At 35.4% G+C, this 17726-nt stretch overlaps 1 protein-coding gene across 1 annotated transcript; it reads left to right on the top strand.

Moving 5' to 3' along the window:
* The first annotated feature begins 610 nt into the window (after nucleotides 1–610).
* Nucleotides 611–9549, top strand: LOC125830037 (DEAD-box ATP-dependent RNA helicase 37-like). Its single transcript, XM_049509253.1, has 6 exons — nucleotides 611–1490; nucleotides 1600–1683; nucleotides 5862–6103; nucleotides 7529–7694; nucleotides 8224–8337; nucleotides 8850–9549. Exons 1-6 carry the CDS (start codon nucleotides 753–755, stop codon nucleotides 9369–9371), a joined length of 1866 nt encoding a protein of 621 aa, XP_049365210.1. The 5' UTR covers nucleotides 611–752; the 3' UTR covers nucleotides 9372–9549.
* The last annotated feature ends 8177 nt before the right edge of the window (nucleotides 9550–17726 follow it).

Raw genomic sequence — 17726 nt, 5'->3', positions numbered from 1 at the left:
TCCCACAAGCACAAGGGTAGTTGAAAGGGGCAAGACTTGATAGAGTAAAGATGCAAAATGTGTATGTTATAAGGTCTCCTTAATTTCTTGTAAGTTATTATAAGCCGTCAATCTCAAATCTACAGCATCTTCTTTCCGATTTTTTTGCTTCTCTGTCCGAATTCTTCTTATATTCTTCCTTCCTTCTTTGTCAGCGCGCGCTAGGGTTTCTCTATTTCTCCATTCACCCACTCGTCTCTCTCTCTATAGGTTTACTTTTTCTTCCTCTTTCTTGATTTGATCTGCGTTATATGTTTAGTTTTTGTATATATGTGTATCTGTAGCCCCTTTTTGCTTAGTTCTGTTTCATTGCTTCCGTCACTATTTGCTTTTGCAGCTTTTGCTGATTTGTATATTTGTGTATCTGTTCTTGTAGTCTTTGCATTTTGCTGATTTTCATGTGTTAGTTTATTCATTCTGATTGTGCTGTAAATGATTATGTTGAAAATTTGGGTTTCATTGCCAAGCAGCTGGTTTAAGGATTATATTTGCAACTGTTTAGAACTATTCTTTGTGTTTTGTATTTGTTTATGTAGTAGTGTTAATCATAGTTTCTAGTGTCTTATTTTTTTTGGCAGGTTTTGGACTGCTGAATCTATTCTAAACAGATCTAAGTAGAGTGTTTTGAAGAAGAAGATTTCTGGTTTTTGCTGATTAGGATTTTGAACTTTGTGCATTAGGAGAGGATTATAAGGAAAGAAATTTTTTTGATAATGAGGAACTCATGGGCAGATTCTGTTGAGAATGTAGCTACTGATAATGGTGGGCCTAGTGGTGGGAGTGGAGCTTCTGCTTCTACAAGGAGATCATCTTATGTCCCACCACATCTTCGCAACAAACCAATGACAGCAGAACCTCTAGCTCCATCGCACGGTGGCCCACCTTCTGGTAATGACCGCTCAGGGTTTAATGGACCAACTAGTGGGCCTCGATGGGGTGGTTCTAGGCCAGATTACGGACGCCAAGGGGGGTATGGTGGCGGTGGCAGAGGAGGTGGTTGGGGTGGCAGAGGAGGTGGTTGGGGTAGAGAGCGGGAAGTTAACCCGTTTGGTAATGATGCAGATGTGGACTTGGAGCAATCGTTTGATCAGGAGAATACTGGTATAAATTTTGATGCTTATGAGGATATTCCAGTGGAAACAAGTGGAGAAAATGTGCCACCTCCTGTTAATACATTTGCAGAGATAGATTTAGGGGAGGCCGTTAACTTGAATATTAGGAGGTGCAAATATGTGAAGCCGACTCCTGTCCAGCGATATGCAATTCCTATCTCCTTAGCAGGACGAGATCTCATGGCCTGTGCCCAGACTGGATCTGGCAAGACAGCTGCCTTTTGTTTCCCAATTATTAGTGGAATCATGAGGGGGAATTTTCCGCAACGGCCTCATGGGTCGCGGACAGTTTTTCCCCTTGCTCTTATTCTCTCACCAACAAGAGAGCTCTCAATGCAGGTAGGTGTGGTACTATAAAAGTTTTGTGACCACTTGACCCCTTTACCTTTTTATCCTTATAAACCTTCAAGTTTTTTAATTCCAATTTTATGCTGCACTTTACATGTAGATACACGAGGAAGCTAAAAAATTCTCTTATCAGACTGGTGTTAGAGTGGTAGTGGCCTATGGTGGAGCCCCGATTAATCAACAGGTACCATTTTACGCTCTCTCCCTCTGCCCTATTTTGTGAAGGAAAACAAATATAGATCAAGGTCATACACATTAGTTCTTTGCATGTGATGTTGGATGGATAGGTAATTTTTTGTTGAGTGGAGGTTGATTTCAATTTTTTTTGCTTAGTAGCTGTGGTTCCTATGAGACCTAAACAACATGCGTCCTTGAATGTCCTGAAAAATGCACATAATGAATGCAGAAGCAGTTGCTCCTATTATTAAAGCTTGAAGCAAAAGAAATACAGAGTTCGACAAGCTTTCGTACCATATGTTCTTAACAACATCGCTAAAGATAATGTCTTACTCTTGCCGGACACACAAATAGCATATTAGTTGACTCCTTAGTGCACCATTCAGTTACAACAAGTCTAATTTCCGTCTCTTACAAAATGCACAGATAGAGACCACATGAGACACATCTAATGTTGAACAGGAAAAAATGTTTTAATGTTACCAATATGAAACCTCATATATGTCTGCTTCATTATTGGTGAATGAAACCTTTCCGCTGTATTTTTAAGGATGGGAAGTTAATATACACCTCATTATCGTGCTGTATATTATTTAGAATTCTATCTTGCTCGGACTCTTCAAAAATGTCAGCGGGTGCGTGTCGGATTCACCCAAAGTAGTGTATTTTCGGTGAATCCGACACGGGTGCGGCATCAAAAGTGAAGAGTCCGCACAAATCACAACTAAGTTTAGATGAGAACTTGTTCATAGCTGTATGATTTTTTCATATCTGCTCTGTTGTTGTGCATGTTGAACTGGGTTTAAAATGTAAGGCTAATGAAGTATATCTTGCAGGTCGATCTGATTGTTCAGTCACTCATCCTGTTATTTTTTCTTTGTTGGCAGTTAAAAGTCACAATAAGTGGTACTTAGTCAGAAGGGCAAAAAAAAAGGTCATTTTAATGCAGATGCATTTGCTTGTAAAATTAGATCACTGTTAGTTTTTATGCCCAGTCAATGGTCAATCCATTAGAGATGTCTGATTTAATGCTGATGAGCCAAAGGTTGAACAATAAAACTTTCTTATCTTCTTGTTTGGTCTGTGGGAGGTTTCTGGTTAACCAAAAACAGGAATATAAGAACAACTTTTGGGTAGAGGAGAAATATTTCTTGTTTTTATATAGATTTTTAAGCAGACATAAAAAGATACACCAAGGTTGTAGATAGTTTAGGGAGATTGATGCTTTTTTACTTCCCTTATTTATGAATTTAATTTAATTTATGATTTCTTTAGCAGGAAAGTACAACTGTATTAGATGCTAGAGTTTGTAAATTGTCTTATGGGTTTGACCAGATAGATTTTTTCTATTAATAGCACACTAAGGGGCCATTTGGTAGAGTGTATTAGAAGAAATCATGCATGCATCAACTTTGTATATTAGTAGTACCTTGTTTGGTACACTTTCTATTGAGGTGTGTATTACTAATGCATGGACATCCATGGTATTAGTAATACAATGAGTTTTAATGCATGCATTAGCACGACTAAATATCCATTTGCCCCTCAAAAACCTTTTTTCATCTCTTCCACCATATTTGTGGAGGGAATCTTTGTTAATAATATTTTTTTAAGAATTAAGCACTGCATACTATTTTTAATATTCCAAACCTAACAATACATAAGAAATTGTCTCTCCATAATTAATGCAAGTACAACTAATACAAACATTACTAATACACTCCATTTAGCATTATTCTCATACACCCTACCAAACGACTCCTAATATTTTTCTGTAACTAAAATATTGATTATTTCTTTGACCTATGTATATAATACATATATATATCTAGGGATGGCAAAATGGGTAATTAATATGGGTACCCATTCAAATTACCCATCTTAAATAAATTGGGTACCCAACTCATTTAAAATGGGTAAAAAACGAGTCAAACTCATATTACCCATTTAAAAGTGGGTAGTTAAATGGATAAAATGAGTAAAAAGAGACTCATTTATAAAAGAAGAGAAATGACATTCATATTTTTTTTGAGGTGTAGGTGGTCGGGGTAGGGATGGGTGGGATAAGGAGAAAAATCGATTTTATTTTTAAAACAATTTTTTTTTTGGAAAGGGGTTTGGGGGGGGGGGGATGAGGGGGGTGAAGAGTGGGTAAGAGATTTTGCGTTTGAAGCTTTTAAGATGTTACCTATGGGTAAATTTGGATACCCATATTATCCATTGAGTAACTCGTTTGTACCCATTTAAAATATGAGTCGAGTCGAGTCGAGTAAGAGTATTTTACCCATTTTTATTCAACTTGTTTTCGATAGACTTATATTCAACTTGACCCGCTCGTTTACCACTCTTTTATATATATATATATACACACATCCATGAGAGTGAGGCGCTAGGGGCCAAACTTGGTGGATTATGGGTCCGCCCCTCTACCTTTCTCCACTTAAATACCAAAATTTTGTTGGCGATAAGGTTCGAACTTGTGACGTGCGCCTAACCCACTCATATGTGCTCTTACCACTATGTCAAAGCTGCGGAAGCCTTTTTCTTTCCATCTCTATACTTTCTCTTTGAAAAATACCGTCCTTTGACAAACAAGTGTTTGGATTTCATCAAAGAACTGGTGTAATAAGGGCTAATGGTTTTGGGTTGCTTGTTAATTGGGTGCCACTTTTTTTTTTCATGTTTTCAGCTGTATATGCAAGCATTCCCCCCCTCTCTTCAACTTGTAGGTTTTCAGGAAATAGGGAAAGACGGAGTGGAGCAAGTGCATCTCAATTTCTTCTTGAAATGCTTAAATACAAGTTGTTACCTAATGCAGAACGTTTTGTAAAACTATCTGCAACTTATCAATTGTTCATTGAGAACATTTTATAGTTTTTTAAATATGTCCATGTGAAAAAGCTGTTTAGTAATCGGTGCCTTTGGGATCCTTTCTCTGTACAAAAAGTCTGCTAAAAAAGGGTTTGATAAGAGTTCTACTAAGAAGCCTATAGACACATCAGTCTATACTCTATAGATGAATTCAATTTGTGGAGTTGGTTTAATTTTGCTTAGCTCATCATTCTAGATATAATATGCAGTTGATGGTGAAAGAGGGAAACTTGTTCCACAAAAGTAGATAGTAATCTAGCCTTAAGAATTTGTCTTTGTTCAAGGAGGGACCCTCTGATCTATCAATGGGAAAGATCTCTGGGTATCCCATGATAAAGAATCCTAGAAAGATTTATCACAACTCCTGACAGTCTCATGAGGATCTATACGTACTTGACCAGGATAAATGATATTCTTCGAGATGCATTGATTTGGGTAAATAGTTGCTTTTAATAAGAACTTCCCTGTTCTCATTCTTTTTGGTTAGATCCTGAAATCTAGTGCAAATGCAATTGGAAGTTAAGATCTTTATTTTCTGGAGTACTTATTTACTGCTGTTATGAGAAAAAAAAATCTTTATTTTCTGGTACATTTGTACATGACATGATCCATAAATATTTCTCAGTTAGCAAGTCTTTTTTTTTTGTTGGGGTTTGTTATCCTGTTATCTTCAGGAAGGTGCCCCTTGTTACCCAGATTTCCGTTTCTGAACATCCAATTTTCTTGTTACATATTTTGAAGGGAAGTTTAGAATGTTCTTCCACCTCCACCTGATGCTCTACCTTGTACTTTCAACTGAATTTCTGCTTTCAAATATACACCATGCAATTTTTTTGTTGTTGGACTTACAGTCATACACTGACATAAGGTAGAAGAGCAGAGGGGTGGGCTCATTATCTGCCGAGTTTCGAATTGTCTGCCATTGGCCCTAGAGGTTTCTCGGTTATTAAAAAAAGTCATACACTGAAATTAGTTTTGGAAACTTGAACAAATCAAATCAGTAACATTACTTTCATTTGATATGCCGGTAAAGTCAGAACCTCAATATAAGTATTCAGTTGTTTAACCATGGTGATTTCATTGTTAGATTATATATTAAGTGTTGTATCTAATCTTATCAGTTTATTGTCAGATTAGCTCACAAATCCCTAATATTCGAGTATACAGTGGTGTTTCTGTAGATTTTTCACTTCTTAGTACACGTCTCGTATATTTTCTGCCCCTACGATATCAATAAAACATTATTTTCTTCAAGGAAAAAATGATGTGTTTTTTGCGTTATTGTTTGAACAATTGTTTGTTACATATCTGCAGCTCCGAGAGCTTGAGAGAGGAGTTGATATTCTTGTGGCAACTCCTGGAAGACTGGTCGATTTACTTGAGAGAGCAAAAGTTTCATTACAGATGATTAGATATTTAGCTCTCGATGAGGCAGATCGTATGCTGGACATGGGGTTCGAACCTCAAATCAGAAGGATAGTGGAGCAAATGGATATGCCTCCACCTGGTGAAAGACAGACTATGCTGTTCAGTGCCACATTCCCAAAGAGATTCAGGTTTTCTTTTATTCAGTAGGGTTGTTTTCAATTCAGTGTTATTTTTTTTTATAAAGGTAACTTTATATTCATGTCAAAACTCATCAGCAGAGCATGATGAGGTGGGATTTACAGCCTCACAGGGGGTAGTTTCAAAAGCCGAAACTAGGCAAAAACTTTACAATTGAGCTATAAAATTCACTAAGCTATCTACCTCCCCCACCAAATCCTGTTTACACCAAAAATACAGCAAGCTCAAGCTATTCATCTTGAGTTTTTGAGTGTTGTTAAGTTTCCCATCATGTGATCTTTCATTCCTTTCCTTCCACAATGTCCACCAAATGCAGGCTGGGATGCACTTCCACCAGTCTTCTTCGGATCTTCTTCTTCTGCCCACTCCTTCCCACTGTCTCAGCAAGTCTAAAGTAGTCTTGGGCATTACCCAGTTAACTCCAAGTATACATAAGAACATGTCCCACAGATTTACAGCTGTTCTGCAGTGTAAGAAAAGGTGACTGTTAACTTCTGCCTCTTCCCCACACATGTAACACCTTGAGCAAATCTGTATACCTCTTCTTTGTAACACTTCATGGGTTAGACATGCTTTCCTGATTGCCAACCAAGTGAAACCTGAAACCTTGTGAGGGATGTTGATTTTCCAAATTAGTTTCCAAGGCAATTCCATTTCCATAGTCTGATTAGAATTTAAACTCCAGTAACAAGACTTCACAGTGAAAATCCCTTTCTTTTGCATTTTCCAGATTGGAGTGTCAGGACCTTCAGTGACACCTGGAAATGCATCAAGTGTCTGTAGTAATTCTGCTACTCTGTCAATCTCCCAGTCATTTAAAGCCCTCCTAAAGATCTAATCCCAACCTTGAGGGCTCCACACCTGTGCCATAGTGTCCATCTGTTGTAGACTCAATATATAAAGATCTGGGAACATGATCTTCAAATTCTCTTCTCCTAACCAGAGTTCATTCCAAAAACTGGTTTTCACCCCATTCCCAATCCTAAAGGATAGATTGGGGATAAAAGATGGCCAGTCTTCTGATTGTCTTCCAAACAGAGCATCCAAAAGTACCATTTGCTTCTTCAATGATCCAATTCAGTGATATTATTGTTAGTATTCTGCTACTTACAGATACTTTCTATTGGAATGCCACATCATCTTAAACCATGGTTTGAGCTTCTACTAAATAATCCATTTTTTTCTTTTTCTTTCTCCAGTGTCGCCTCCCACCCCCACCCCCCAAAAAACCTTCCTTGCGGAATCCAAATATTTCTTCTTGTTACATGACGACACCCGTCTTCTTGCAATGCTGGCAAATTCGCCTTGCAAATTGTTGAGTTGGTTGTGAGTAAAATCTTCTGAGCAGTTGTAGTCTTGTTTTGTGTATGATCTCTAACCCTTTCTTTCTTCATTTGTTTTTTGGGAATGCAGAGACTGGCATCTGATTTTCTTGCAAACTACATATTTTTGGCAGTTGGACGGGTTGGTTCCAGTACTGATTTGATTGTTCAGCGAGTTGAGTTTGTTCATGATGTTGACAAGAGAAGCCATCTTATGGATCTACTTCATGCACAGATGGCTAATGGGGTTCATGGCAAGGTAGCATATGACTCTTGGCTCTCTCTTGCTATAGAAATTATTCTCAACTACTTTAGTCCTGTTTAAGGCACTTGGAGCAGCTTGACTGAGTGGGGAAGAAATTAGGACTCCTAATCCCAGGAACATAGCAAAGAATTAAGAATGTTTGCTAGCTACTTGTTTTGGTCTATAAAGTCACCTAGCTTAAGTCTTCTCTTGCCTGATCACTATTAGCTGCTCATTCTGTCCATGATTAGTTTTGTTTGTTTATTTACCTTCTATATATAGATATGAATGCTGAATTTCCTAGATTGGAGTCTTCTTTGATTTTCATTCTGCCTGAGTTCTCATTTTAATTGACTGGCTTTCCTCTTAAAATTCTTCAGAACAACATGACTGCATCCTCCTCCCCGTTTGCTGCTTTGTGTAACAATGATTTTGTTGCATTAGGCCTATAAAGTTTATACATGATAAAGCACAATGCGGTGTCTTAAGTTTTTGTTTAAATCAACGGGCAATCTTATTAACTGTATTATATTGTTTTCTGCAGCATAATCTAACTTTGGTATTTGTCGAAACAAAGAAGGGTGCTGATGCATTGGAGCATTGGCTGTGTATTAACGGATTTCCTGCAACTGCCATTCATGGTGATAGGACTCAGCAGGTATGTGAGATTGGGAATTGATAGAGATAGATCAAATCAAATTGATCTTCAAACATGACCGTGTACACTGTTCTGTGCTTCTGTTACAATGTGATTAAATGGCACCACTCCTTTTTTTTTTTGTTTGAGACGTGGCAAGTGCATTAATAATATGACACTAAGGAGGTGCTGCCAAAATATTTACGAGCTACCATCAGAATATCCCTTCCTATTCTTAAAGGGATTGAACAAGTTCTTTCACTGCTTCAGCATCATTTACAAAAATTCTCTTTACACCAAAAATGAAACAAAAGCAAACGGTTCATCTCGATCTTCTGAATGAAGTTCCCTTTATCTTCAAAGCACCTAGCAATCAATATTTGCATCACATGCTGAGGAGAAGGGGCATGTGTGCATGTAGCATGTACCTGATACTTGTATATTCAGTCCGGTTTTTGTGTTTCACCAACTATTACTTGCATTATTTTGCAGCTCATCATAGTCAACATTACCTGTGGGTTTATTGTTTACAGGAAAGGGAGCAAGCGTTGAGAACATTCAAGAGAGGAGATACCCCAATTTTAGTTGCGACGGATGTGGCTGCTCGAGGCCTTGATATCCCTCATGTTTCTCATGTTATAAACTTTGACCTTCCTAATGACATTGATGATTATGTGCACCGTATAGGCAGGACAGGTCGTGCAGGCAAGACAGGATTAGCAACTGCTTTCTTTAATGATGGTAACCTTTCCATGGCCAAACCGCTAGCTGACTTGATGCAAGAAGCTAATCAGGATGTACCTGAATGGTTGACTCGTTATGCTAGCCGTTCATCATTCGGAGGAGGTAGAAACAGGCGAGCTGGCGGAGGGCGATTTGGTGGGCGTGACTTCAGGAGGGATTCGTCATACAATAGAAGTGGAGGTGGAGGCGGAGGCGGAGGCGGAGGCGGAGGCGGAGGTGGTATGAATTACTATGATGGAGGTAATAGTAGTGGTGGTTATGGCAATTATAGTGGGGGATATGGTCCTGGAGTAACTAGTGCTTGGGACTAGCTTCCTCAAAACTTATAATACCTATACTTTCCTGCAGTTGTATATTACTTATCAACAAATTTGGATTATGATATTTTGGCAGTGGGAAACAGGGTTGAGTTCTTGTTGTTTTGTGGTCCTATAGGGGACAACTGCAAGATTGTTATGGTAGTTAGATTGGCAATTGGAGACCACCAGCTTGTCCAACAGTTCAATGATGCCTTTGTTTAATATAATATTATTTCACGACTTAACCTTCGTTTTTTGTTTTTGTTTTTTTGAAATGCATATGAATAGTAATATTGCAAACCACAAGGGGGGTTAGTATTTCGAGGTCTCACCTGCATTGTGCATCCTCTGATTTAGTAAATATTGCAAACCATTAGGGGAGGTTATGGTATGAGACCTTACTTTCATTGTGCATCCTAATTTAGTATGAATGTTATGAGGCTTCACTTGCATTGTGCATCCTGATTTAGTAATATTGCAAACTACAAGGGAGGTCAGTGAGGTTTTTGAAATCATACTTGTTAAGTTTAATATCATATAAATAGAACCACTTTTGATGGTAATAATTATGTTAGTTTGTTCATTTTTGTTTTTTAAAAATGGTACCATAATACACATTGAAGAACACATTAACCTCCCTTTCATAGCTCATGAATCGCTAGTGTCATAGATGGAGATGGTGGTCTTCATCTTTCGTGAAGTTTGAAAGTGATGAGAGTTGAATCTGGCAATTATTTTAACTCATTATTCATTGAATCTTCATTCCCAGTTTCTATTATTTTCTACTAATTTTTCTTTAGGCGGGAAAAGGGAAGGGAAAAAAACAACCTTTAATGAAAGATTAAATTTGTTTTGCTTAACCACAAAGTATAGTTATTTCTTGATTAATGCTCTTTGGACTTTCCTTTCACATATTACCCTTATATATAAAACAACAATGTTAGGATGAACACAACACATTTTTGTCCTTTCTTGCCTAATTTAATTGGCTATTAAACACATAGAAGCCACATTTATATAGGTGTGTTTGAACATTATAACTTCAAAAGGTGCCAATGCTATTCGAAGGTCTCGTTGGAACCAACCTAAAATTAGTCTCTGTCAACATCAAAATTGGTGAGTTCTTTATATCTTGTAAAATCATCAAGTACTTTATGATTTATAAAGATATGAAGTTGTTAAATATTACATATTTTGATACATGTAAGAAGTGAGATTTTGCTCTTATATTTTTTTCTTGGAGTAGGTAGTTGCATCCTATAAGTTCTATGAATTTGTAAAGACTGTCTTTTCAGGTTCTAATAAACTTGGGGGGAGAAAACTATATAATGTTATTTGATGCAAAGATACATATACAAGTAGATCTTAATTTTGATTTTTTCATGTATAATTTAACGACTTATGTACTCCATTTTGATGACATTATATATCATATATATCCCGCAGATTCAAATCTGACATTGTGACAATCAAGAGATTGTTCAAACATTTAAATTAATGAACTCTAAATTCCTTTCTGATCAACTATAGAAAGAAAGGGGCAAAATTTAAAAATGTATTTGGTACTTCTTCTATCAAATTAGTACTACATTTTTTGTTGATTAGTTTTATTTTTGTAAAAATTAGGCAAATGACATAGTATAAGAAAGAAATTACTTCCTTGCCCTACTATTTCATTAATTACCAAAAATCCCTTTTATTTGTGTTTTTCGGATACATAATATAGCAGTGCGGATACTTAATATAGCAGCGCGGATACTTTAATTAATAACGGGCGGATACTTAAATTATTAAGTTATTAGCAGCACAAATACTTAATTAACGGACGGATGCATAATATAGCAGAGCGGATACTTTAATTAATAACAGGCGGATACTTAAATTATTAAGTTGTTAACAACACGGATACTTAATTAACGGTCGGATGCATAATATAGCAGTGCGGATACTTTAATTAATAACGGACGGATACTTAAACTAATAAAGTATCCGGTTAAGTTGTGTTGGGGGGAAATAAGGGATTTTTGTATTTTAGTAAAAGAGTAGGGAAATATTGAGAATAGGTAAAGAAGTGTTGTGTATTTAAGTAATTTTTCCTTTATTTTTTATACTATGTTATGAGTATGTAGAATATGATGAACAATATATTCTTTTATATATCTTCTATACTCCCTTAAAAGCATGAACTCATAAATAGAATGTTGAATTACTATAATACCCCCAATTAAAAATATTCAATTTATTTTATTTATTAAATTAATTATTTGTATTATATTAAATGTAGATACCCTTTCATATTAAAGGGTTGTGATTTTCTCAAAGAGATGTGACTTTTTCAAAGGATTGTGAACTTTTTGACGTGTTTTGACATTGTTGATGAGTTGTGACTTTTTCGAAGGGTTGTGCCTTTTTCGATGAGTTCTGACTTTTGCAAAAGGTTGTGATTTTTCCGATGAGCAGTGACTTTTTCGAAAGGTTGTAACTTTTCTGATAAGGAACAATTAGCACCTATTCATACTACTATTTGTTAGCTATAAATAGAGGGTTTCCTCTCACTTTTAAACTACGATTTTTGAAAGTTTTCTACTCTTCTTCTTCTTAAAAAATCTCAGAGTTATTTGCAACAGTTAAGTAAGTTCAAAATTCAACGAAATTCGAGGTACCACATGAGAAAGAGTTGGTGAACAAATTGTAGCAGATCATTCATAAAATCACACTCGTATTTTTTCTTACGATTTTCATGAGTTAATAGTGAAGAAAAGTTGTGGGAAAGACAATAATAATATACAAATATGAAAAAAGTCACATGATTTGGGTTAGATATTTTTCTTTCGTTTTTTTATTTTTTATTTTTTTACCCTCAAATGAAGCAATTTCTTTCTGATTTTGCTAAAACAACGGCCATCAACGTTGTCAATTGAATCAGTAGTTTTGATGTTAAATCCACTATTTCAAAAATAGAATTTCACTTTTACTTATAATATGATAATATAGACATGATAACAATTATTTTTAATAGATATGTAAGTAAAAATGAACGAAGAAAGTAAAGTGTTGGTGACAAGATATTTTAATCAAATGGAACACTATAGTGAATATAGCATGAAAATATATTTTTGTCTTCCTTCTTCATTGGCTATGTATCTTTCCATATATTTTTTTTCCTATTATTTTGTGTTCATTTTAATTTGAGAAAATTTTATGTCATAAGATACACTCCTTGTTAGCTATATAAAAATAGAAAAGAAAATAGTGATTGGTCATAAAATAATCTTAAATCAAATTAAAGATTTTATAAACAATACTCTAAATTTTATTCATCAATTAATTTTTATTATTGAAAAAGTTTAATATATTATATCACGATACAACTTCTGTAAGATTCTACTTTCATTAGACAACAACTATATGATATGTGAGTGGCAAGAAAAAAGAGAAGACTACAATTCTACAAAGATAAGGTAGAAACTTACAGAAATGAAATATTTTTCACCAAAGGTGATGTTGTTCAGATATTAAAATTAAATTATGCTACTGATATATATGTATATATATATATATATATCTAAAACAAAGAATTGGTCAATCTAAATATTTGACATAAACTCAAACCTCAATTTAACCATCATTCGTTATAACAATAAAGTATCTTTTTTGTAGAATTATCTCTCTATGATAGTCTTACTCAAATATTAATTGGTAAAAGATAGATTACATATAAAGATAAAATATTGAAATATTTATGGTAATCCTTATTAGTGTCATGCACATACTAAATTTCAAATATGAATATTTAAGAGAAAAACTATACTTAAATGGTGTCAATGATTTATGTTCATAACCTCAAGAGGAAAGACTATTTGTGACATTTATTGTATTGATATTTTTTTAAATTTTTGTTGGTTAAATTTTTATTTACAAAATTGAGTGAAGTAAATTATAATACTACTAAAGAAATGTCACTTTCTCCCCATATTTAAACTTTGAATGTATTTTGAAATGTTTCAATAATATCTGGTCATCATTTTGATCTCAAAATACAAGTAACTCTATGACAATCTGTATAATCATTTAAAAGCACTTGTCCTATGTTCTTTAAATTATAATTATTTACTAAAAACCTTTAATTTTAGTAATATTAATTCTATTTTTCAACATCGTATACTATATATATTCTTTTAATTTATAAATATCCTAATGTGTCCAACAATTTTCAGGAGTTTACTCTATGTTATTGCTATGACATAGAAGATAAACGAGTCACCAAGCCTTACAGTTCACTTCATATAGTTCAGAAAAAATTTGGTACAATTTATTTATCCGTATATATAAGCTAACAATGTTAGGACGAAAACAACATATCATATATTTTTGCCCTTTCTAGCCTAATTTAATTGCTTATTAAATACGTGGAAGCCATATTTATATCGACGTGTTTGAACATCATAACTTCAAAATGTGCATGACTATCAGAAGGTCTCATTGGAACCAACCTAAAATTAGTCTCTCTCAACATCAAAACTGGTGAGTTCTTTATATCTTGCAAAATCATAAAATACTTAATGATTTTGCAAGATATAAAGTTGAGAAGTACTGCATATTTTGGTACATGTAAGAAGTGAGATTTTGCTCCTATATTTTTTTTTCTTGGCACGAAACAAAGTAGGTAGTTGCATCTTACATGTTCTATGAATTTATAAGGACTTTGTATTTTCAAGTTCTAATTGATGTTACTAAAGAATAAAGGGAATACATTGGGGGCGGGGGGGGGGGGGGGGTATATAATGCTACTTGATGCTAAGATGTATGTACAAGTATATCTTTTGAGTTCTTCAAGTATAATTTAACGACTTATGATGCTCAATTTTGATGACAACACCTATCATAGATATCGTGCAAATTCACATTAGACATTGTGACCAATAAGAGATTGTTCAAACATTTAAATTAATGAACTCTAAATTCCTTTCTGATCAACTATAGAAAGAAAGGGGCAAAAGTTTAAAAATGTATTTGGTACTTTTCTATCAAGTTAGTACTACATAATTTGTTGATTAGTTTTATTTTTTATACTATGTTATATGTGTAATATGATGTCTAATTCTCTCTATCTCTCTCTCTCTCTCACACACACACACACACACATATATATATATATATATATTCTTTTAATTTATAAATATCCTAATGTGTCCAACAAATTTTCAGAAGCTTACTCTACGCCATTGCTATGACATAGAAGATAAAAGTAACATCTCGCAACTAGAAAGAAGTAGAAGGAAGTTTAAAATCTGGAAATAGTTATTTTTGGAAAGTATAAGGAAATCTGGAAAATTGCAAGTAAGTTAAAATTGAGTTTTTGGTCAACTTCAATCGGCCATAACTCCTAGCTCAGGATGAGTTAAGTGTAGTTCCCTATTGGTTAGAAAGCTCTTGGGACGATCTTTCCAATGCCGCCAAGTTTTCACGATTCCGAGTTTGTATGAGTGCGTTATTCCCTTTGGAAGTTGGGTTGTTGGATTAAGAAAATGTCCAATCAGGAATTTTAAGGGGTATTTTAGTCTTTTCATTTGCCCTATTATTTTAATCCATTTTTAAGAGTTTAATATGGGTCAAATTAGATTTTAATCAGTTTTAGAATTTGGGATTTTCACGCTAGGACTAAGGAGAAAGGAGAAGAGAAAAGAAGAAGGAGAAAAGGGAAAATTCATCAAGATCGATCAAGGAAGTTGGCGTTTCACCAAGCAGTTGCTTCTATCAGGTATGTGAGGCTCTCATAACGTTGGGATCGTTCTCCCACGTGCCAAGCATATTTATTTCAGTTTGGATTTGTCCTAAAAGCATATGAATATTGATGATCTTGATACCTATTCTTGAATTTGACTGAGTTAGGAAGTTTCTGAGTTCGTTACGTCGCATTATAAGGCCGTTTCGAGTTAGGTTCTTAGGTACATTTGCTGGGTATCTGTATCTAAAAGTAATCTAGAAAAAAAGAATCGAGTTTGGGTGATTTGGGGTTGGAAAACGAAGAAGAAATTTAGTCGGACAAAATTAAGGGGTGGCCGCGCGTCGCGCGCCTAGTTCCCAGATTTGAACATTTCAGCTTCGCGTCGCGGAGCTGACATGAGGTGTTCTGCCTCAAAAGACGTTTTCAAAACCAAAATTTAATTATGCCTCCGCGTCGCGGACCCACCTTCAAATATTGAGTTTCGGTCTTTTCTCATGTTTAACTATCTAAAATCATTCCTAAACAACATGAGATCTTTCCAATCACAAATTTTAATTCTTGAATCCATAATTCAATTCAAGGATCAGTTAAGAATCAAGTCAAGAGCAGTTAAGATCAAAGTCAAGAGTCAAGTAAGAGAAGTTCATTTCAAGCTTTCATAAGTCTTTTACAAACGTTATAACTTTGTTTTAAGACTTAAGTTTTGAGTTCAGTAAAGAGTAATGTTGAAGTCCTTTTCTTCAAAGAAACATATGGGGACTAAGTATTTCCCAAAGATATTTAAAATGTTTTACACATTTAAATAAGAGCGGAAACTGAGATTTCCAAAGGGCCTTCGGGCTAGTTTTCAGAAAAGAGTAATAGTTTTCTAAATGAAGCAAGTAGGGAACCTGAGATTCCCAAGATAACCTTTGAGCTAAGTTTTTGAGCACTAATCTCAAATCACAGAAGAAGTATGTTTTTTTTTAAACATAAGAGCTAGTATATTTTGGGAGTAGTATTGAGCACTGAATTGGGGACGAGCATGAGTTCAGATAACTTACGTCACCATAAAATCATGTAGCCACCATAGGTAGAAAAGGGTCATACTTTTTAGATTAATCCTTTTCGAAATAGACTAGTGGATCCATTAGGCAGTTCAGGTCCTATACCTTTAGCCGGGTATAAGATGCGCTGGCAGCGTGAGGTAGATTGTTGTATCATCACTATAGCTCTTATGTGATGGTTGTCGGTTAGAGAAACTCCCACATAAGTTATTGTATTTTTTTATATACATCAGTTTATTGTATTTTTACATACATTTCAGAGTTATGTTGTATCCTTGTACATACACAGAGTTGACATCATGTTTTTAAACAACTTTTCTTTATATTGCACTTGTTTTAAACTGCTTTATATTGAAATGTGTTCAACTAAGTATTCATGAGTTGAGAAGAACCAAGGTAAGTGTTTCTTTCAGATTCTCTTTCCAGCCTATGTTGTTTTAGCATTCCAACTCGCATACTCTTACATTCAATGTATTGATGCCAGTTGGGCTGCATCATCTTATGATGCAGACACAGGTAACTAGGATCGGCATTTCAGCGCACCGTTGATCCAGTGAGCAGTTCAGAGTCAGTCGGTGAGTCTCCTTGCATTCTGAAGGATCTATTTTCACTGCTTTCTAGTTTAGTTCATTAGGATGTTGTGGGGTTTGTCCCAACATCCATCTCAGTTGTTTTAAAGGCTTCATAGACAGACAATCAGTTAGTTATTTCAGTTGTCTTTTCTTTTTATTTCTTATTGTTAAGACTTGGGTTGCCACTTTTGGCCAGGTTGAATGTTTAATCTTTAAAACATTCTCAGTTATTTTATTATTCAGTTTAGTTAAGTTCATTGATCATTATAGATATGAATATTGTCTTCCGCTTAGTTAAGTAAGCTAGGCCAAAGGTTCGCTTGGGGCCAACAATGGTCTTCGAGTGCCAGTCCCGCCCACGATAAATGCTCGGGGCATGACAAACTTTGTATCAGAGCACAGAGTTCAAGAGTCCTAGGGAGTCTATGAAGCCGTGTCTGTAGTGTCCTAGTTATCGGTGTGAAGCGCGCCACATCTATAATTAGGAGGCTGTAACATTTAGGAATTCCTTCACTTCTTTCACACTCATTTCGTGCGTTAGAGTTTATCTCTAAAAAGTTTCCCTCTAGTTCATGCCTGCACATGTTTCAGATAATCATGCCTCCACGAAGAGCAGTTAGAGGTTGTCCAGCTAGGAGGAATGTTGAGGAACAAAAGTTATCCAATGCACCTAAAGTGCAACCTTAAGGAGAAGTCACCAATGCTGAGTTCATAGAGGCTCTAAGGATGCTCAGTCAAGTTGTGACCAACCAAACTGGGCAACAGAGAGGCTCGACAGGAAGAGGCTGACACTTCAAGGATTCGTGAGTTCTTGAGGATGAATCCTCCAACTTTCACCGGTTTAAGCACTGTAGAGGATCCAGAGAACTTCATTGCAGAACTGAAAAAGGTGTTCGATGTGATGCATGTTACTGATAGTGTGAGAGTTGAGCTAGCTGCGTATCAGATGAAGAATTTTTCTAGGACTTGGTTTGATCAGTGGAAATATGGTAGAGCTGAGGATGCACCACCTGCGAGTTGG

Source organism: Solanum verrucosum, unplaced genomic scaffold, assembly GCF_900185275.1.
Source record: "Solanum verrucosum unplaced genomic scaffold, falcon-dt-bn FXZP01000151.1, whole genome shotgun sequence".
Classification (NCBI taxonomy): domain Eukaryota; kingdom Viridiplantae; phylum Streptophyta; class Magnoliopsida; order Solanales; family Solanaceae; genus Solanum; species Solanum verrucosum.
This window is presented reverse-complemented; position numbering and strand designations above follow the sequence as displayed.

Excerpts from the sequence above, each read along its gene's own strand:
- LOC125830037 (XM_049509253.1), top strand. The coding sequence starts at position 753 with ATGAGGAACTCATGGGCAGATTCTGTTGAGAATGTAGCTACTGATAAT. Across the intron at positions 7,695-8,223 it reads CTAATGGGGTTCATGGCAAG|CATAATCTAACTTTGGTATT; the intron begins GTAGCATATGAC and ends TGTTTTCTGCAG. Across the intron at positions 8,338-8,849 it reads ATGGTGATAGGACTCAGCAG|GAAAGGGAGCAAGCGTTGAG; the intron begins GTATGTGAGATT and ends TATTGTTTACAG.